Here is a 23466-nt window from a genome sequence, read left to right on the forward strand (position 1 = left end):
ATAATCTATTTACTTGTTTGGAAAGCTAATAATCCATTTACTTGTTTGGAAAGCTAATAATCCATTTACTTGTTTGGAAAGCTAATAATCCATTTACTTGTTTGGAAAGCTAATAATCCATTTACTTGTTTGGAAAGCTAATAATCCATTTACTTGTTTGGAAAGCTAATAATCTATTGACTTATTTGGAAAGCTAATAATCCATTTACTTGTTTGGAAAGCTAATAATCCATTTACTTGTTTGGAAAGCTAATAATCTATTGACTTATTTGGAAAGCTAATAATCCATTTACTTGTTTGGAAAGCTAATAATCCATTTACTTGTTTGGAAAGCTAATAATCTATTTACTTGTTTGGAAAGCTAATAATCTATTTACTTGTTTGGAAAGCTAATAATCTATTTACTTGTTTGGAAAGCTAATAATCTATTTACTTGTTTGGAAAGCTAATAATCTATTTACTTGTTTGGAAAGCTAATAATCTATTAACTTGTTTGGAAAGCTAATAATCTATTTACTTGTTTGGAAAGCTAATAATCCATTTACTTGTTTGGAAAGCTAATAATCCATTTACTTGTTTGGAAAGCTAATAATCTATTTACTTGTTTGGAAAGCTAATAATCCATTTACTTGTTTGGAAAGCTAATAATCCATTTACTTGTTTGGAAAGCTAATAATCCATTTACTTGTTTGGAAAGCTAATAATCCATTTACTTGTTTGGAAAGCTAATAATCCATTTACTTGTTTGGAAAGCTAATAATCCATTTACTTGTTTGGAAAGCTAATAATCCATTTACTTGTTTGGAAAGCTAATAATCTATTGACTTATTTGGAAAGCTAATAATCCATTTACTTGTTTGGAAAGCTAATAATCCATTTACTTGTTTGGAAAGCTAATAATCTATTGACTTATTTGGAAAGCTAATAATCCATTTACTTGTTTGGAAAGCTAATAATCCATTTACTTGTTTGGAAAGCTAATAATCTATTTACTTGTTTGGAAAGCTAATAATCTATTTACTTGTTTGGAAAGCTAATAATCTATTTACTTGTTTGGAAAGCTAATAATCTATTTACTTGTTTGGAAAGCTAATAATCTATTTACTTGTTTGGAAAGCTAATAATCTATTAACTTGTTTGGAAAGCTAATAATCTATTTACTTGTTTGGAAAGCTAATAATCCATTTACTTGTTTGGAAAGCTAATAATCCATTTACTTGTTTGGAAAGCTAATAATCTATTTACTTGTTTGGAAAGCTAATAATCCATTTACTTGTTTGGAAAGCTAATAATCCATTTACTTGTTTGGAAAGCTAATAATCTATTTACTTGTTTGGAAAGCTAATAATCCATTTACTTGTTTGGAAAGCTAATAATCCATTTACTTGTTTGGAAAGCTAATAATCCATTTACTTGTTTGGAAAGCTAATAATCCATTTACTTGTTTGGAAAGCTAATAATCCATTTACTTGTTTGGAAAGCTAATAATCCATTTACTTGTTTGGAAAGCTAATAATCCATTTACTTGTTTGGAAAGCTAATAATCTATTGACTTATTTGGAAAGCTAATAATCCATTTACTTGTTTGGAAAGCTAATAATCCATTTACTTGTTTGGAAAGCTAATAATCTATTGACTTATTTGGAAAGCTAATAATCCATTTACTTGTTTGGAAAGCTAATAATCCATTTACTTGTTTGGAAAGCTAATAATCTATTTACTTGTTTGGAAAGCTAATAATCTATTTACTTGTTTGGAAAGCTAATAATCTATTTACTTGTTTGGAAAGCTAATAATCTATTTACTTGTTTGGAAAGCTAATAATCTATTTACTTGTTTGGAAAGCTAATAATCTATTAACTTGTTTGGAAAGCTAATAATCTATTTACTTGTTTGGAAAGCTAATAATCCATTTACTTGTTTGGAAAGCTAATAATCCATTTACTTGTTTGGAAAGCTAATAATCTATTTACTTGTTTGGAAAGCTAATAATCCATTTACTTGTTTGGAAAGCTAATAATCCATTTACTTGTTTGGAAAGCTAATAATCCATTTACTTGTTTGGAAAGCTAATAATCCATTTACTTGTTTGGAAAGCTAATAATCCATTTACTTGTTTGGAAAGCTAATAATCTATTGACTTATTTGGAAAGCTAATAATCCATTTACTTGTTTGGAAAGCTAATAATCCATTTACTTGTTTGGAAAGCTAATAATCTATTGACTTATTTGGAAAGCTAATAATCCATTTACTTGTTTGGAAAGCTAATAATCCATTTACTTGTTTGAAAAGCTAATAATCTATTGACTTATTTGGAAAGCTAATAATCCATTTACTTGTTTGGAAAGCTAATAATCCATTTACTTGTTTGGAAAGCTAATAATCTATTTACTTGTTTGGAAAGCTAATAATCTATTTACTTGTTTGGAAAGCTAATAATCTATTTACTTGTTTGGAAAGCTAATAATCTATTTACTTGTTTGGAAAGCTAATAATCCATTTACTTGTTTGGAAAGCTAATAATCTATTGACTTATTTGGAAAGCTAATAATCCATTTACTTGTTTGGAAAGCTAATAATCTATTTACTTGTTTGGAAAGCTAATAATCTATTTACTTGTTTGGAAAGCTAATAATCTATTTACTTGTTTGGAAAGCTAATAATCTATTTACTTGTTTGGAAAGCTAATAATCTATTTACTTGTTTGGAAAGCTAATAATCTATTTACTTGTTTGGAAAGCTAATAATCTATTTACTTGTTTGGAAAGCTAATAATCTATTAACTTGTTTGGAAAGCTAATAATCTATTTACTTGTTTGGAAAGCTAATAATCCATTTACTTGTTTGGAAAGCTAATAATCCATTTACTTGTTTGGAAAGCTAATAATCTATTTACTTGTTTGGAAAGCTAATAATCTATTGACTTATTTGGAAAGCTAATAATCCATTTACTTGTTTGGAAAGCTAATAATCTATTTACTTGTTTGGAAAGCTAATAATCTATTTACTTGTTTGGAAAGCTAATAATCTATTTACTTGTTTGGAAAGCTAATAATCTATTTACTTGTTTGGAAAGCTAATAATCTATTTACTTGTTTGGAAAGCTAATAATCTATTTACTTGTTTGGAAAGCTAATAATCCATTTACTTGTTTGGAAAGCTAATAATCTATTTACTTGTTTGGAAAGCTAATAATCTATTTACTTGTTTGGAAAGCTAATAATCTATTTACTTGTTTGGAAAGCTAATAATCGATTTACTTGTTTGGAAAGCTAATAATCTATTTACTTGTTTGGAAAGCTAATAATCTATTTACTTGTTTGGAAAGCTAATAATCTATTTACTTGTTTGGAAAGCTAATAATCTATTTACTTGTTTGGAAAGCTAATAATCTATTTACTTGTTTGGAAAGCTAATAATCTATTTACTTGTTTGGAAAGCTAATAATCCATTTACTTGTTTGGAAAGCTAATAATCTATTTACTTGTTTGGAAAGCTAATAATCTATTTACTTGTTTGGAAAGCTAATAATCTATTTACTTGTTTGGAAAGCTAATAATCTATTTACTTGTTTGGAAAGCTAATAATCTATTTACTTGTTTGGAAAGCTAATAATCCATTTACTTGTTTGGAAAGCTAATAATCTATTTACTTGTTTGGAAAGATAATAATCTATTTACTGGTATGGAAAGCTAATAATCTATTAACTTGTTTGGAAAGCTAATAATCTATTTACTTGTTTGGAAAGCTAATAATCCATTTACTTGTTTGGAAAGCTAATAATCTATTTACTTGTTTGGAAAGCTAATAATCCATTTACTTGTTTGGAAAGCTAATAATCTATTTACTTGTTTGGAAAGATAATAATCTATTTACTGGTATGGAAAGCTAATAATCTATTTACTTGTTTGGAAAGCTAATAATCTATTTACTTGTTTGGAAAGCTAATAATCTATTTACTTGTTTGGAAAGCTAATAATCTATTTACTTGTTTGGAAAGATAATAATCCATTTACTTGTTTGGAAAGCTAATAATCTATTTACTTGTTTGGAAAGCTAATAATCTATTTACTTGTTTGGAAAGCTAATAATCTATTTACTTGTTTGGAAAGCTAATAATCCATTTACTTGTTTGGAAAGCTAATAATCTATTTACTTGTTTGGAAAGATAATAATCTATTTACTGGTATGGAAAGCTAATAATCTATTTACTTGTTTGGAAAGCTAATAATCTATTTACTTGTTTGGAAAGCTAATAATCTATTTACTTGTTTGGAAAGCTAATAATCCATTTACTTGTTTGGAAAGCTAATAATCTATTTACTTGTTTGGAAAGATAATAATCTATTTACTGGTATGGAAAGCTAATAATCTATTTACTTGTTTGGAAAGCTAATAATCTATTTACTTGTTTGGAAAGCTAATAATCTATTTACTTGTTTGGGAAGCTAATAATCTATTTACTTGTTTGGAAAGCTAATAATCTATTTACTTGTTTGGAAAGCTAATAATCCATTTACTTGTTTGGAAAGGTAATAATCTATTTACTTCAGCGATTAAATCCGTCAGCGAAGCGACGGATAGTCACAGCTAGTATAATATAATCTGGGAACCAGTCGGGGGAGATTAAGTCTCACTTCTAGAGGTGTAAAAATTGAGTGAATTCAGAACGGCTAAATGTACTCATGCACCTGCTTGGCCAATGCTTTAGCCAAGTCCTTTGTGGTCTCGGTTTTTCCGGTGCCCGCTGGGCCTTCCGGAGCACCACCGAGGTTCAATTTCAAAGCCCCCATAAGAGTCCTTAGTGCACAGACACAGGGGTGTAAAGATGAGTCAGTCGCATTTATAAACCGAGGTCTCAAAGATAAATGTCATGTGATACCTGTAGCAGCGATCCGTGAGGGGGGTGATGACGAGTCGAGGTGAGTTCCCTAAATACTCGTAGCCGTATTTGAGCTCCGCCGTGATCATACGGATCATTATGTCTCCCTCCTCCCAGTAATAGCGCAACTGCGAGATCCACTGAAAGTCGTTGATGCTGGAGATTCCCTCCTCTGTCAACTTGGCAACGACATCACGAGCTGCAGTGAAATGATAACAGGTGCATTAATTTCACGTGTGATAACAGATGCTTCACTCTTTCATTCCTCTTTTCTCCCGCCTCTGGAACAAATTCCCTCACTCTATTCAATCCCACTCCTCCCTCCAGGTCTTTAAAATAGCTGTTCACCACCATCTCTTATCTTCCCCCATCCAAAATATTGATCTTTTCTACCCCCGCTAATTCACCCCAGATCCACTTTTTTGAAATACCGACTTCTTCCTGGAAGTCCTAGCAGTGTTCATGTGCTTTTTTTTTTACCTCTCCCACCCCAGCCCCTCCCCCTTCCCATGCCTCCTCCCACAAGCCCTCTCCCTCCCACAGATCTCCCGATGTCCCTGTTCTCTACCGTTGGACTTGTGTGCTTCCCTCTCTCCCCCCATCTTGTCTCCCGCTCCCTTTATCTTATGTTTTATGTGTCAGTTTTATGTGATTAATGTTAGCTCTTCCACGATCCTCGATCTTGTACACACACACACACACACACAAAAAAAATTACCTTCGCCAAAGGAGAGGGTATGTGGTTGGCGAGCCCAAAGGAGAGGGTATGAGGTCTCCTTCGGCGAGGGTAATTTTTTTTTTTTTTTTGCATTTGGGTCCGTTTGTCTGTCTGTCTGTCTGCACAGAATGAGTATGTTTTTCTCTTCAACTGTTGGTCCGATTCACAGGAAAATTTCACCATAGGTGCGCCTCCTCCTGTGGAAGTTTAATGATAATTATGATGTCACAGGTCACGTGGTAGGGTGCCATCTTGAAAAAAACGAAAAACTTTGCACCTTTATGTCTCCAAAAGTGCTGAGTCGAAAAAAATTGAGACATGGCTCATTGAAAAGAACTCTCCATGGGGAATAACATTTGTTAATGATGATGTCATAGGTGACTTCAATATGATGTCACAATTCAACAAGTACAAAATTTCATCCGATTAGGATGAAATTTCTTGAGCGTCATCTAGGGATAAATTGGTGGAGAAAAAAAGTAAATAAATAATAATGACGTTATTGGTCACGTGGTTCGGCCGCCATTTTTTTTTTTTAACACAAAAGCCTTAAAAAACACTAAAAACCCTTTTTCTCCAAAACGGCTGAACAGATTGAGGCGAAACTTTACAGGCATGATCATATACCCATGACGAACAAATAGTTCCACGACCATGACGTCATAGGTCACATGGTTTGGTGGCTATGATTTTTTGAAGAATAAACTTTTAAAAAGCCACTCCTCCCGAATGACTGAACAGATCGAATGGAAACTTGGCACTTATGATCCCCATGCCTTGGGGATACCATAGTGCCCTTGAATTAATTCATACGTCACATGATTTGGTGGCCATATTCAATAAAACGAAAATCTTTTAAAAATTTAATCTCTTGAACTGCTTCATTCGATGGATGTGAAAAAAAAAAAAAAACACCTTTAGAGGCCATTTTTCCCCGCAAAGCGGGGGTTGGCCTTTTTCGGGAACCGTGGTTGTTGTTGTTTTTTGGTCCCCTTTTTGAAGCAATGTTTTACGGCCGGATGCCCTTCCTGACGCCAACCCTTTTTGCCGCCTTTAACGACAAACAGGGAATTACCAGTGAACTGGTACTCAATTAGCCGACCTCGGAAGGATGACAGGCTGAGTCAACCCCCCTGGCGTTAATTCAGCGATCGACCGGGATTCGAACCCAGGATCCTAGGATCCTAAGCCGGCACCCTAGCCGCTAGCCCAACACCAGGGTTTTTCGATGGATGTGAAACTTCAAAGTAATTAAGTAACCATAAAGGGGAACACTTGTTTAAAATTTCAACATGATTGGCCTTATGGACTGGCAGCCAGAAGTTGTTATTGTTTGAAGAAGAAGAAAGTCGACTATATTATCTTCTCCAGATGTGTGAGTTTTCAATATATCTATTAATTATGTACTGTTTGAAGTCAGTGGCATCCTGTCTATTAATTATGTACTATTGGAATGTACCTTTTGACACTTTGGACTGCTGAGACCCATTGGGCCTTTGAGGAACCTTTAAGACCCCCCAAGACGCTTTAGACCACCAAGACCCCAAAATACCTCGAAGACCCTTAAACACCATGAAGAACCAGAGGACCTCGAGGACACAAAAGACCCCGGGGACTCAAAAGACCCCGAGGACAGCTTCATTAAAATATATATATATGTAAAATACAATACTGAATTCAGCTTTATAAAAAAGGATGTCATGTGTCAAGCGTGTCTGATGAAGTGGGGTTGTACAAAATAATGAAAGAATGTACAAAATAGCAAGGGTCTGCAATCTCTGATTGTACTTTCTTGTTGTACATGGAATCAGGGGTGAACGTTTGTTTGTGTAAAGATACTTGTGAGTTTTGAATGAAATCTTTTTCTTCTTTCGTATACAGTATAAGGTTGTGGGGTAGCATCATTGACTGAGAATGGGGGTGTGCGGTTGATACAGTGCCCCTTGTAGGTTAGGGCAGGAATTTGTAATCCGGCCAGGGTGCCGGCGATAGTTCGCCGACTCTTCCCGAAGGACACCGTGGGATCTTTGACATCTACCAACTAATTGCGGCAGCATTTATGCCTCGCTAACTAACACATTGTATGCCTCGCCCTGCCTGAGAGACACCAGCATGGAAGTCTAAAGTTAGGCTGAGATTCGAACTCCTAGAGGCATGTGTGCATACTTAGGCCATCCTGCCAGCGTACAAATGAAATGACAATATGTCACAAGCAAGATATTTTACATAGAATTGTGTTGGCATGATAATGTATATGTGAAAAAACAAAACAAACAAAGGACTGCATCATCATCATCATAATCATCACCGACTCATGAAAACAAAATAAAATGGAGTTAAGCGAGAAGAGAAACCAACAGTCAGGTCAGTCTTTTCGGTCTGCCACTGGTAGCATGTAACCCAGTGCCACCATGCCGCATGGTCGGGTTGTCGGTGACTAAACCGAGACTTAGTCAGGTTCACTATGTTTTTTCGTTCAAAATCATGGTAGATTAGCAAACCTATACATTTTTGGAAACGTTATTACATGGAAAATCTGAAAATCAATGTTTACATTTGCCAATTCCGACCAATTCGATTCGACCAATTCGACCAATTCGACCAATTCGACCAATCGCTTCGATCGACCATTCGACCAATTCGATTCGATTCGATTCATCGAATTCGATTCGGTCGACCATTCGACCAATTCGATTTGCCAATCAATTCGACCGACCTTTGCTTGTGTGGAACGGACTGTGAAAACGATGCGGACTATATTGTCGGATACGACACACAGGACAGTGATGACGAACTCTAAATGGCATATTCTGTAATCGTGTATGTTTGATGCCATTGACTGCCTGTGTATATTTTGTCATTGACTGCCTGTGTAGATGTGAAGTTATACTGACTGCATGTGTATATATGATTTTGCTGACTGCCTGTGTATGTTTGGTGATATGAATTATTGTGACACATTTTGATGTTATTAACTGCCTGTACAAAATGATAACATGTATTTGATTATGCAACTTATCGCGAATATAAAGACAGTATTTTGCAATTCAAAACCTTTGATTCGTGTCTTACCATTCCCCATAGCACTAATTTGATACTTTCATTGGATTCCTTGTCCCTGAAAATATAGGTTTAGTATATTTTAAAAAGTTTTTAGGGTAATTAGAGGCAGAAATAGAACAAAATATGTATTTTACAGTGGCCATTTTGAAAATCCAAAATGGCCGCCATACAGGTATCTCTCCAAATGTAAAAATTGATTTTTAGTTTCCTTATGCTATAACCTTTCCAAAAATGTATAGGTTTGCTAATCTACCATGATTTTGAACGAAATATAATTTATTGACATAGTGAACCTGACCAACTCCTCACTGGCTTTGCTATTGGGGAGGGTGACTGTGACATCCTGCCAGGACCAAAAACAACACCTGACAAAGGGCGGATAAGCCCCCAAAGGGAGCCAACGGCCATCAAGTAAGGAGATGGTGTCTCCTAAAAAACACCCGATCTGGTTTGGACCGGTTCAAGTCATTCCAAAGACTTTCAAAATGGTACGTGCCACTTCCTTGTTTGACGCTCAGCATTTAAAAGGATAGAGCTCGGACAATCCCCATCGGTTGGCATCCATGGGGAGGAGGAAATTCCTCCTGAGAAAATGCCCCGCTGAGTGCGGTGAGTAAAGCGGCACCATTGTTATGACGTCACTGGTACCCAGAGTATCCCGAGAAGTGACGGCAGTGACGACCCTTCCCCCAAGCTCAGTGGCTGTTAAGTGTTTGTCTCATCAGTATGTCTGTGTGTGTGTGTGTGTGTGTGTGTGTGTGTGTGTGTGTGTGTGTGTGTGTGTGTGTGTGTGTGTGTGTGTGTGTGTGTGTGTGTGTCTGTGTCTGGCAGCTCCATTACGAGCCTTAGACGATGTATTAAAAAAAAAAACCAGGTACAACTTTCTGAATTTCACGTGAGGAGGTGGTAACTATAACAGGTGTACTTCTTGCATGGCAGATTAAAGAGCAAACCACGTGGCAGAAAGTATGGGCATGGCTTTGACGTCATGATATGGGTTAAAGTTCAACGGTCACAGTCGGGGTTCCCATTTGACTTGGTTATGAGAGTTCTTTGCTGATGCTGTAAATAAGAAAATCCCGAAACAGCCAAAGTGATTGCATAAGAGGGCACTTTGTCGCCTCTTGTTGTTGTATATCCTTGTCTTACCTGGTGCATGATGCCTGTCTTACCGTGAACATCGATGACCGTGAGTGCGCCCAACGTCAAACGTGCCCCTCCAGACAGTTTTCCTCTCACCAGTTGCACGATGTCTGCAATCTGATCATTGCTCTGCTGTAAGTAGGCCTACCGGGAAACAGTAAATGTTGCATAATTGGATGAGTGAACATTAAAAGCAGCAAAAGTGCTGTTACCTGGAAGGGGCGGATCTATAGTTAGATTGTATTAAGAATAGCAATGTCTGTGTGATCGAGTAAGTTCGACTATTGTATTTGTCTAGAAGTAAGGCAACTTGTAAAATGTGCACTGAGGTTTTTTTGTAGACATAGTCGAGGGTCGTGGAAGAGAGAGAGAATACACTGAACGAATCAGGACATACCGAGACAAAAGGAACAGAAGAGTGAGGGGTGAGGGATTGAAGGAATGAGCACAGTAAGATGATTGTGTTGCCATTATAAAGCAGATAGAGCAACATTGTGTTGTGTGAAACCTTTTGTGTAGGGGAGACCAGTTGAGGACTTACATGCATAAAAGGCAAGGAAAGCATCATGCGTTTTAAAAGTGACACCATCACAGACTGTTTGGCCAGCAAACCGCAAGCCATGGTCGGCTGCGGAACCCTGGAGGACACTTTTTATTGGGGCCACCCCGTGGGGTTGGCAGAATTGCTTGTTGGCAGAATTCTAAAAATGAAGTTTGCCAAAGTTCTGTGATGACTTGGAAATAAATAATTATTTATCTGTTTATGTTCATTATTATTTATTTATTATTATATTACTATTATTATTATTATTTTATTATTATTATTTGTTTTTATTATTTATTTATTATTGTATTACTATTATTATTATTTTATTGTTGTTATTTGTTATTATTATTTATTTATTATTATATTACTATTATTATTATTGTTTATTCATTATTATATTTAAAAAAAAATTTTTTTTTGTTATTATTATTTATTTATTCTTATATTACTATAATTATTATTATTTTATTATTATTATTTATTATATTACTATTAATATTTTATTATTATTATTTATTTATTATTATATTACTATTATTATTATTATTTTATTATTTCTTATTATTTATTTATTTATTATTATATTACTACTATTATTAGTATTTGTTATTATTATTTATTATTATATTACTATTAATAATATTATTGAATTGTTATTATTTGTTATTATTATTTATTTCTTATTATATTACTATTATTATTGTTTTATTATTATTATTTGTTATTATTATTTATTATTATATTACTATTATTATTATTATTTTATTATTAATATTTGTTATGATTATTTATTTATTATTATATTACTATTATTATTATTATTATTATTTTATTGTTATTATTTGTTATTATTATTTATTTATTATTATATTACTATTATTATTATTTGTTATTATTATTTATTTATTATTATATTACAATTATTCTTATTATTTTATTATTATTATTTGTTATTATTATTTATTTATTATTTATTGTATTTCTTTATTTATATTTATCTGCTTGTGATGTCTGTGATGACTTGGAAATTATTTACCTGTGATGACTTTAAAATAAATAATTATTTATGTCTTGGGGAAAAACATTAATTTTTTTATTCATTGTTTATAAACAAACAAATAAATAAATAAATTAATGATGTACACCCCTTAGTCAACCCTCACCCCTTGACCCTCCTTCTTCCAAGCCTCCCCAGCTATATGTTCTGCACATGACCTTTTCCTATCCTAACTTAGGTTCCCTTATGTCCCCACCTTTTTCACACTCGTCCATCCACCTGTGCATAATAAATACATGGCCTTTTGCATGAGTGGTAAACCACGGTAGATGATACCGCAACCTGTTATCTGGTTCCTTATGGAACTAGATAGACAGAGGCACAAAGGAAATGACGGCAAACTCAAACCTTGAGAGTTCCATTTGAAATGGCTTCCGAGACCTCCGCAGTCCAGTACACCGTGGAAATGCAAATGACCACCTGGCCGGGCCACTCCATTACCCACTGCTTCCGTGTTACCTATCAGGTGCACAGATAACCTTGGCATTAAGGAAGTGTAATACCTTCGGATTGAAAAAATACAATTCTTCGCGATATATCCTACGTCATCACCACGAGATATTTAATTATATCTGTTCAATTGCACATCTTCCTTTAACAGACATCCATCAAAGTGAGTTCGTCACAACAATATTATCAAATTATTGGAACAGGAAAGAGATATTTATTCAAAGTTTTAAAAAAAAATTCAAAAATGTTTTTCGATTTCTATACTAGAATGTCACTGCGGTGCCTACTTTATACCAAGTGTTGGTAGATATCAGGCGATTGTCTCCCATTCCCAAAGGACAGTGCGAAGATGTCAAAACCAAATAATATCAAAAATGTATTTCATCAAGTGAAAGCCGATCATTGTGTAACCACTGTGGGAAGAGAGGAGCAGCTGACGTTTCGAGTGATAAACCCCCATCGGGGCAAAAGATGGAGAGGTGGGTGGTGCGAGTATTTATAGGTGGTGATGAGAAGGTTCGCGATCCAAAGGTGTCGGATGTAGGGGGCATGGGTGACATTATTGATGTATCAAAAAGGAGGTGAAGTAAAGATGATGGGTCAAAGGTCGATGCTAGAGAATCGGTAGGAGGGGGTCAATGGCCAAAAGGGACAGAATAATAAAATAAATGGCAAAAATTCCAAGGTACAGTAATTGCAAGATTGGCATTGGTGGGGATCCGGGAGGAGGAAATCCCTCCTCAGGAGATGCCCCACTTGAGTGTGGTGAGAAAAGAAGCGCCATTGTTATGACGTCACGGTTACTCGAGGACCCTGGAGGTAATAGCAGTTTCCCAATCTCAGTGGCTGTGTTTGTCTCGTCGAACAGTCGTGTGTGTGTGTGTGTGTGTGTGTGTGTGTGTGTCTGTCTGTGTGTGCGTGTATCTTTGTGTGTGTGTGTGTGTGTGTGTGTGTGTGTGTGTGTGTATCTGTGTGTGTTTGTTTGTGTGTGTGTGTGTGTGTGTGTGTGTGTGTATGTATCTGTGTGTGTTTGTTTGTGTGTGTGTGTGTGTGTTTGTGTGTGTCTGTGTGTGTGTGTCTGTGTGTGCGTGTATCTTTGTGTGTGTGTGTGTGTGTGTGTGTGTGTGTGTGCATCTGTGTGTGCGTGTATCTGTGTGTGTGTGTGTGTGTGTGTCTGTGTGTGCGTGTATCTTTGTGTGTGTGTGTGTGTGTGTGTCTGTGTGTGCGTGTATCTTTGTGTGTGTGTGCATCTGTGTGTGCGTGTATCTTTGTGTGTGTGTGCATCTGTGTGTGCGTGTATCTGTGTGTGTGTGCATCTGTATGTGCGTGTATCTTTGTGTGTGTGTGCATCTGTGTGTGCGTGTATCTTTGTGTGTGTGCATCTGTGTGTGCGTGTATCTGTGTGTGTGTGTGTGTGTGTGTGTGTGTCTGTGTGTGCGTGTATCTTTGTGTGTGTGTGCATCTGTGTGTGCGTGTATCTGTGTGTGTGTGTGTGTGTGTATCTGTGTGTGTTTGTTTGTGTGTGTGTGTGTGTGTTTGTGTGTGTGTCTGTGTGTGTCTGTGCATGTGTTTGTGTGTGTGTGTGTGTGTGTGCATGTTTGAGCTCAGATCATGTATTTAATAATATAAATATTTGTTAAATAAAGGGTATTTTGTGACAGGTGAAAAGAGAAGAGACAAAGGAATAAAACAAAAGAAAGAAAGAAAGAGGGTGGGGCGCTGCTTATCAAACTTCCGATGCGATAACTGCAAATGAAAAGCTCTTGATAATCCCATTTGGTGCTCAAGTACCAAGTTTGAAAATAGAATTGGTCTTTGCACCTTCGAAGCATCTACCGTGTCATGATGAAGAGGGATATGAAGAACAGTCGGTAGAATGGCGGGAAGATTGCGGTGTCGAGCGATTGGTCGAGAGAGAAGTGACAGGTAAGATTTTACATCATGTAAATGTTGATGTTCGTGTAATGACTGTTGTCTTCGCCCTTTGTCCCATCGGTTTGTTGCAGAGTACACTGGTATAATATATGACGTGAGTGGCGGTTTGTTCGTGCTCGATCCACTAAATGCTGAATGCCGACCGAGTAAGTACCATTTAAAAAAGTCTTTAGCATGACTCGACCTGTGTCGGAATCGAACTGCTGACCAACCGGACCCAAAGCAGACGCTCTAACCTTTTTATAACTCCAGGTGGCGTATAACTTTAGCTCGTTACTTTTTAAAGGTATTGTCACTAACATTGCTTCTTTGTTTGATAAGGGTCGCATCATTCTTTTGCTCGCTCTCTGCAGCCACTTGAGTACAATCGAGGATCGGGATGTCCGTGGCCCAACGCAAATATAGAAGAACCAAACGAGGTTGACTGTTCGGTTATAAAAAAGAAAAAGGTTTTACAATGTCCAAAAAGACAATTCAGTTATTACCTCCGCCACCAAAGGTTATGTTTTCACCCCTGTCTGTCTGTGAACAAAATATCTCAAAAAGTTGTGGACGGATTCGGACGAAATTTGGCAGAGATGTAGCGTATTTGACAAGGACGAAATTATTAGATTTGGGTGAAGATCCGGATTCGGACCCGGCTACTAGAATTTTAAAAGTGATTCTTCACCATTGGGAGATAGGGCCAAAAACGATACATAGCAGGAAATCTCAAAAAGTTGTGGACCGATTTCGACGAAACTTTGTGGACCGGTTGGGTGTCTGACACGGACGATTTAATTCGATTTTGGTGAAGATCTGAATATGGATTCGCATATGAGAATTATTTAATTTTTTGAGTGATTCTTCACCATTGGGAGATAGGGCCAAAAACGATACATAGCAGGATATCTTAAAAACTTATGGATGGATTTGGACGAAACTTGTTGGACAGGTTGTGTGTCTGACAAGGAAGAATCGATTCAATTTTGCTGAAGATCCGGATCCAGCTAGTAGAAATTTTTGAGCGATTCTATACCATTGGGGGATCGGGCCAAAATCGATTAAAAAAAAAAAAAAACACCTTTAGAGGCCATTTTTCCCCGCAAGCGGGGGTTGGCCTTTTTCGGGGACCGTGGTTGTTGTTGTTTTTCGGTCCCCTTTTTGAAGCAATGTTTTACGGCCGGATGCCCTTCCTGCCACCGACCCTGTTAGCCGCCTTTTATGACAAACAGGGAATTACCAGTGAGCTGGTACTCAATTTGCCGACCTCGGAAGGATGACAGGCTGAGTCAACCCCCCTGGTGTTAATTCAGCGATTGACCGGGATTCGAACCCAGGATCCTAGGATCCCAAGCTGGCACCCTAGCCGCTAGCCCAACACCAGGGCCAAAATCGATAGATAGTAGGATATCTCAAAAAGTTGTGGACGGATGATTTTGATTAAATGTGATTCTGTACTGTGATTTTTTTGGTCTACTCTAGGAGATCAAAACGTAAACTGTTCACCTGGCTGAGGTATGCTCTCTACTGAGTGCCGTTCTAGTTTACTTTGTGTAATTTCGCTAAATTACTTTATGCCAAGCCAGACACTTGCTGATCTCTTCTCATCTGCGATACATTCGTCGTTATACCTTATTTAATACTTACCTTTTGGATACACTCCCTCAGTACTCCCATCAATGTTACCCTACACTAAAACTGCTACTCAATCCAGTCTAACAAACCCGGGGACTCCCAGTGCCGGGTCTGATGCAAGTAGACTTTGTATCGGCAGTTCCTCCTTCCAGTTTATCGAAATTTTTGGGCCAGATTCGTCATACATTTCTGTTATATTTTCGTCCGTGTGGTGCTGTTTGTGCTTTTGTACAATGTTAAACCATACCCTGTTGTGCTGTATTGTCGAATTTGTGTCCGTGTGGCTCAGGCCTTGTCGCTGATGCCGCAGCTAGCCGATGTGCAAATTCTACCAATCCTGAGAACTTGCTTCTGTATACATCTTATCCGCTAATCCCATATTTGTCCATGTCATCCTCTATTTTGTCCTTCATCCTTGCAGTTTTTGTGTTTCCCCATTCTCTTTCTGTTGTTCCTTGTGTTCTCCAACGTCCTGGTCTATGCCATGTTCTAGCTCCTCCACGAACCTCGACTTTTTATACAAGTCCGAAAAAATCCTGAGAGCCCTGACCTCTGCAGATTCTGCAATAGCTTGACCGATAACATTGCAAATGCTTTCGAGCATTCCCTGCTCCACTTGCGAGAGCCACTTCTCCACCATGCCCTGCGAGGAGGACAAAAGACATTCAACGCATGTGGATGAGTTCCAAAGATTTAAATGAAACATGCACTGACAATGAACACACATGCACAGTGCACACACAACCTACATTAGCTTTAGCCGGATGGATCACGTTGACAAACGGCACCATCTCGTTCTCGGAACTGATCATGCCTGTTATCTCCAAGTGTTCTGTGAATTCCAGACGGTCAATGCCCTCAAAGCACTTCTTGAGGTGGCGTTGAACCCGCAACGGGTCTTTCGTTTCTGACAGAATTCCCAGGAGTTCGTCGTTAGAGAGGAAGAAAAACCTGCGTAAAAACAACCAACTTCCATGGAATTTCTGCTCATGGGAAAACTGGACAACTCAATAATTATCTCGACACCAATATTCACTCTCAGAGAACTATGGAACTGAAGGCGCCATCAACTCGGAAAGCTGCCCAGCATACAAGGTTTAACTCTGACATTTTGACCACACAGTGGTCTTAGTCCGAGAATGTGCAGGTATGCTGTCAGAACCCTCCCAAGGAAGGGGATCAGAGGGAGCAGGAACGGGGGACCACGTGAGGGAAAAATGTAAAATCCAGGTGGTGAGACCTAAGGTCGTTTTCATCATTACCCACACTAGCAGAGTACCTGCCCGACCTGCGATCTTGGTTCCGAGCATGCAACACGCTCTTTTGACACATCCCTTTATTTGCGTGATGTATAGGCAACAATCCACTGTCTCGATAGCTCCGAAAATCTTACTATAATTCACCAAATGTCTGTCTGTCCGTTCGAAGGTACCGTAAAAACTGCTGAACCGATCGCAAATATTTTTTGGGTGGATAATCCTGGGATCCCCAGGAGTAAAATAGGCTATTTTGTTTTCCCAATTTCAGCTTTAGTCTCCAGCATTCTCAGGTTTGGACTCCCGCATAACATTCGCGTTTGCATGACGTTCATTGTGACGTCTTCTTCCGACGAGCAACGGTACCCGCCCTACGGGCGGGGCTTCAATTGGGAGGCCCAAATGAAAAGGCTAATTATCGGATATTGAAGGCTTTTTTTTCTTTTAAACGATTTATATAAACATCCGTTAAATCTCGATCGGTGCAGTCGTTTGTGCGGCACCCAGGAAAATGACGTCATGCGGGAGCAAGTATCAGCAGGATGTGGCAGTGTGGGAGTCCACGTTTGCACCGATCGCTGCACCGTGTGCTGCACAAACGGCTGCACCGATCGCTGCACACCATGTGCCGCACAAACGGCTGCACCGATCACTGCACCATGTGCCGCAGAAACGACTGCACCGATCGCTGCACGGCTGCATCGATCGGATGTGGCATGAAGGAGGATCTGCACTTCAGCATGATAGGCCTCAAGCTGAGGTCTGAAATAGTGCCAAAAAAATGAGTTTCGTTCCGAACTCGTGGGACTACGATTTCTATGCATTTTTTTATTGTATATAACATGCCTGACCTTGTGTTAAAAGTTTAACTCTGAAATCCTGCCAGTTTCCGTGAACGACCACGTCAAACTGGGTCATGTAGAGTCAAAAAGGAGGATTTTTAGCTCCGGTGCCGACTTTGCGGCCTGGTATCTCCGTCAGTACATATAATTCAGCCTAGGAATTTATGCTAGGCACAGACCTCCCATGGTTCTGTGGCCCTGCCAGTTTTGAAGGCTCTTACTTACGCGCGCATCATACAGCGGAAATGTAAAAAATGTACTTTTGTCGTACGTACGTACTGTAAAATTCAATGAATTTCTCCGAAATTAACCCAAAATATTTTCGAAACCATCAGAGATATCCTCTCGAAAATGGGTACGCTTGGCATATGGAAGGGATACTGCTTATTGACATTTCGTGGTTGTCTGGAAAACAACTGATGAAGGGGGCGACACTAAAAATGCCTCCAGATGCATATGGGGACCGCATGATGACCAGGGATAGCATAGTGAATGTAGAGTAGGGAAGCTTGGTATTATGGTCGGCGGTATGAATCCGATGAATACATGATAATCCATCGATACAATAAGTATCAATCCATAGATAATAATAAGGCACACACCTGAAGTAAATCGCATGATAGTTTATTCACCGTCGTGTCAATACGCAAAGATACAGGCTTCGATGTATGCGAAAATTCTGAATGTCCACGGGCTCAAGCAGCACAAATCTTCTTAAAATTTCAAGGCAATCGGATGAAAATTGAGGATTTTAGAAATTCGACAAAGTTGGTGAACTTTGGCCTATGTTGACCTATTGACATTTTGATCCCAAAAACAATAAGCTTCTTGCTTATGATCAACTCTACCATTTGGTGAAATCTCGTGAAGATCGGTTGAAAATTGTGACCTGTAGGTGCCTGACAAACAGACAGACAGACAAACAGACAGAATAACGCACAAGATCAAGCAATATACTTGAAAAATCTCAGGTAGAATTAATCAGCAATTATTTAGCTCAGGTAGAACAGCAAGGTGATCGTGAGCATTTTATTATTAAAATTAGTATACAGTGCACGTTTTTATGCCTCCGCAGGACGGTTGTCCATCCGGTTGTCGGTCCGTACCAGACTTTCGTTTCCAGAATAACCGCTTATGGGATTGGCTTGGTATGAACTGTAATAATTGGTATGATAACAAAATTGGTATGAACTGTAATGCAAAGATGAACTGGTTCGATTTTGGGTTGAAAAGGTCAAAGGGACCATGGTCATGTGGCCTTTAATTTAAAATCTTGGTTACCACAACAACTTGTGGACGAGAGAAGGGATTTCAATCAAACTTGACAGTAAATATCGCGGATGCTTCTTCATGGTAGTCGAACCCTTCCCCCTCCTCCCCCCAATGCAATTCGGGGGCAAAATCTTCCCCATTCTGTCCTGCTGCCCGGATTCGTCAGGTCAGCGCTTTATTAGGGCCAGAGTGCCGATTGGTCCCCATGGACCGTCCCTTTCCCTCTTGTCCCTGTTTCTCTCTTTCTCCAACTCTGACGTGGCCCTGACTTCGTGAAGGTGGGTCACACCATCCTCGATGTGGGGGATCTCTGGGTCGTTTCTGGGAGATCGATCCGCTGTCTTTGTGTCACGGGCTTGTTCGAGAGAACTGTCCGAAGTGATACAACAACAACCAAATTTGATACCACAATGGCCTGCTGTGCAAAGATGGACAGATTACATTTTTGGGTGTAACAGGACTTGTGCCCTTTGAAAATATTTTTGCAGATCATAACTCGACTTTGAAACATCTGAGGTTTTACCTCTGTCATGTGACCTTTAATCGAGATCAAACTTAAACAGTGGGTTGACATCGAACGCAGGCGGACGCATATCCAATATCACCCACCGATGCAGACATTGTACAACAGAGCTCGTTTCGTCCCACCCTGCACAATAACTTGGGGTATAATTAGCAGTGTAGGTAGATCCTAGACTCGTGGAGGTAGATCCTAGACTCGTGGAGGTAGATCCTAGACTCGTGGAGGTAGATCCTGGACTCGTGGAGGTAGATCCTAGACTCGTGGAGGTGGATCCTAGACTCGTGGAGGTGTATCCTAGACTCGTGGAGGTAGATCCTAGACTCGTGGAGGTAGATCCTAGACTCGTGGAAGTAGATCCTAGACCCGTGGAGGTAGATCCTAGACTCGTGGAGGTAGATCCTAGACTCGTGGAAGTAGATCCTAGACCCGTGGAGGTAGATCCTAGACTCGTGGAGGTGTATCGTAGACTCGTGGAGGTGTATCATAGACTCGCGGAGGTAGACCCGAGACTCGTGGAGGTGTATCATAAACTCGTGGAGGTGTTGGTGAACTCGACGTTGACCAGATATGCTGGTGTCTGTTGGCAAGATTGTGACACTCACCGTCAAATTGCAGCCACGTCTGCAGGCATTCACGATATTTACTCCATCTAAGAGGCGTAAACGGCGAAGTTATGTCATTCACGACGTGTTCAAAGTGCATGAAGCACTTTAAACGCGATTTTCCCGAGGCCATGACTAAACATTCAGCGCGACATGGGCGCCGCCATTTTGTATGTCATGTGACCCAAGCAAGTGTTCTGATAGGCCTAGATTCAACATCAGTGCCTTCGATGCAAGACAAAGTAGTGCGACATAAACGCGTGAAAAACTTTCAAACTGGCAGGATCTGTTAGTTAAACTTTTTGTATGTGCTACAACTCGGCACATACTTAGATTACCAGTGATTATTTTTTAGTCTCTCTGACCTCGGAACGGGATTGAACGATACACGGTGTCAGCTTGAGGCCTATGAAGGAGGATAAGATCTAACAGATCGCTGTCTCCATCGATCTTGCCAAGGTCGTAACAGCTATCGGCTCAAAATCCTTTTAACTGTTCATTTGGTACAGTTACACATATCGGGAAATTGGTACACGTATCGGTAGTACATACGACATAGCGATTGTGAACACGATTATCGATCACGATTCACAATCACGATCATCACGATCATCGTGCATCGATCACGATTTGAAACACGATGGAATAATATTTACCGATATGAACAGTGATGTGGCTTTTATTGAAATTCTAAAGATACTGTTTAGATTTTGATGATTTGCGTGTGATATGATTCAACGGATGTTTATATGAATCGTTTAAAATAAAAAAACCTTCCATTTCTGATATTTTGCCATCGCCATATGCAGATTCGCCACGGACCCACGATCAATGTTTCTCTACGTCAACGTACCCGTTTGTTTGCGAACGGGTACGTTTTTCATGGAAGTCCTTCACGAACTTGCTGTCCATGTCTGACGTGCGACTGAAGGTGCTACAGGAATGTGGAATTTATTGGTTTCATGCTTTAGCATTCACCGTATCTGCATTGCCTGTTTGCTTCTGGCCTCCCATCCGTGCGTAGCACAGGTATTTCTCTAGTACAAATAACCCCGGGCTATGTACATAAAGCAAAAACATGCGTACTGCTTATGTGCATATATAATAAATTGTGGTTGTATAGCTCGGGTAATTCCAATTGTACTGGCACATACTAGGTTGACATCAAATGCCAGAAGTCAAAAGCCAAAACGCAATGTCGCCTTCACAAGGCCCATGATGCCTATCGGCTCCAACCCTTCAGTAGGCCTCACCATCAACTTAACACCTGGCTTAAGATGAAGACTACTCGGTCGTCGAACCTGAGCCTTGTCTGCTGCACCGCTACACTGGTTGTCGGTGCCCATAATTTCAAATGTGGATCTTCCCAACTACAACCAGCTCCTCAATATCGAATCAGATGATATAACATAAATAGCCGCGAGTGGGCTGACCGTCATCTCTTAAGGTTATAGTTCAGACTTCAGACCTCTGCTGATTTGGGGGACTCTACCCCCCCCGCCCCCTCCCCCCAGGAGCCCCCATCATCCGAATTTGAAAAATACGAAACAGAAAAATCAAAGCCTGCGCAATTGTGCAGGCCATCGAGTAGAAGGGCCGAGTCAGGTTTCAGAGCAATCGGTTGGTAAACAAGAGACGAATAGGGATCCAAAAATTTGGGGTTCAATCCACACTGGGGAGCCCGCATGATCCGAAATGGAAAAATCGAATCCCGAGCGATTGTGTGGGATACAGTCTTGTATTCATGTGTCAAGTTTCAGAATAATCAGTCAGGTGATAAGGGAGGAGTAGCAAAAACAGCAAAAAGTGAACGGACGGACGGACGGACAGACATCCGGACATCACGACCAATTTTACAAGTTCATCCCTTCAAGAATCGAGATGAGATGACCTAAAAATACCTTGGAAAAAAGAGACGCTTTTTCTCAAGGTAATTGTTGAGGCCTTTCTGGATCTCTTCCAGATACACAATGGATTCATGCAGACGTTTAAGCATGTTTTCCTGCCCGGTCGCCACGAGTACCCGTGTGTCCTTCTCCTGAATGAGAATGAAGAATAGCATTAATAGCAGTTCTCATTTAGCAGCCAATGGGTTAAAAACATGGATTACGATTGAAATGCATTGCCCACAAGGTCAGACTCCCACGTGTTGGGTACATATTTTATATCTTAGTGTGGTTTTTCCATGCATTTTCATTTTGCTTCTGAGAGTAAAAATAACCGACATGTCATAACTTATCACCTTTAACCTCATAAGTTGCTTATCTTGTTAACTCAATAACATAGGAGGGTTTTAACAGAATGGGTGCATTTTTAAATGTGAAACTGATAACTGACTGATAACTGATAACTGACTGATAAACTGATACCAACATATAGAGGATACAGATGTATGGAGGAGCGATAGTGAATGTTATGGAGAAGCATATTGAATGTATGGAGAAGCATATTGAATGTATGGAGAGTCATATTGAATGTATGGAGAGGCATATTGAATGTATGGAGAGGCATATTAAATGTATGGAGAAGCACATTGAATTAATGGAGAAGCATATTGCATATGTGGAGAAGCATATTGAATGTATGGAGAAGCATATTGCATGTGTGGAGAGGCATATTGAATGTATGGCGACGCATATTAAATGTATGGAGAAGCATATTTAATGTATGGAGAAGCATATTGAATGTGTGGAGAGGCATATTGAATGCATGGAGAAGCATATTGAATGTATGGAGAAGCATATTTAATGTATGGAGAAGCATATTGAATGTATGGAGATGCATATTAAATGTATGGACAAACATATTGAATGTTGGAGAAGCATATTGAATGTATGCTGGGTGCTAGGCACCCTCATTTTGTCTGAATCTCAATGTTTCCCTGCCTTGAGAGCGTGAGCAGCAAATTTGATTTGTCGAGGCGGCATACATTTTTGTCACGGTATTGCTAAACTGAAGGTTTTCGGAAGTGTAGGCAAGACAATTTGTGTTCTGTAATGTTCAAAATATATAATTCAAATGAAAAAAAAAGGGGTTTAAAGGATGTAGAAAAAAATTAAGCAAAGCATTGAATGTGAAGTTTACCGTTGTTGATGCACCATCTTTTACACCACCTTATCTAACACGTTAAATTAGTTATTTGTGCTGTGGGTTGTGTACTTTATGGTGTCCCTAAAAAAGCAAGTATCCTGTTTAGAATGCTATTAAACTATTTTAGACAGACAGACAGACAAAGTGAACCAATTGCTTTCCCAGCTTTGCGCTGCATGCACGGAGTATCGATCTCACCTCTGTATCTCAAACCAGGCATTGCACCATTAGAAAACCTTGAATGCTGTCCCACACCATCAGGTTTCCATCACAAAACCGATCATGTTGCCTAATGACACGATTAGGAAACCGCTCACCACCTCGTCTCCAGGATCTAGTGCATCATTGAACTCCAAGGAAAATCTAGATGTTTCAGTGAAAAACTACATAGCTTCAATGATTTAACCTTTAAAAGTGATGTCGTGTCACCAAATGCATTTGCAAAGGTGTGTGGACCATTGGTCTTCT

The 23466-nt window shown here is 38.9% G+C and overlaps 1 protein-coding gene across 1 annotated transcript in view; it reads right to left on the minus strand.

The window, feature by feature from the left end:
* Nucleotides 1–23466, minus strand: part of DNAH3 (dynein axonemal heavy chain 3) — a 403897-nt gene that overhangs the window by 234008 nt on the left and 146423 nt on the right. The window contains exons 23-29 of the mRNA XM_078777885.1: nt 21810–21946; nt 16163–16364; nt 15964–16056; nt 11760–11870; nt 9837–9951; nt 4884–5082; nt 4693–4801 (exon numbers count right to left, since the gene is read on the minus strand). Coding sequence (XP_078634011.1) covers nt 4693–4801; nt 4884–5082; nt 9837–9951; nt 11760–11870; nt 15964–16056; nt 16163–16364; nt 21810–21946 — 966 coding nt within the window. The remainder of the gene's footprint in view (nt 1–4692; nt 4802–4883; nt 5083–9836; nt 9952–11759; nt 11871–15963; nt 16057–16162; nt 16365–21809; nt 21947–23466) is intronic.

This window comes from Myxine glutinosa, chromosome 1, assembly GCF_964187855.1.
Source record: "Myxine glutinosa chromosome 1, kmMyxGlut1.1, whole genome shotgun sequence".
NCBI classification, from domain to species: Eukaryota; Metazoa; Chordata; class Myxini; order Myxiniformes; family Myxinidae; genus Myxine; species Myxine glutinosa.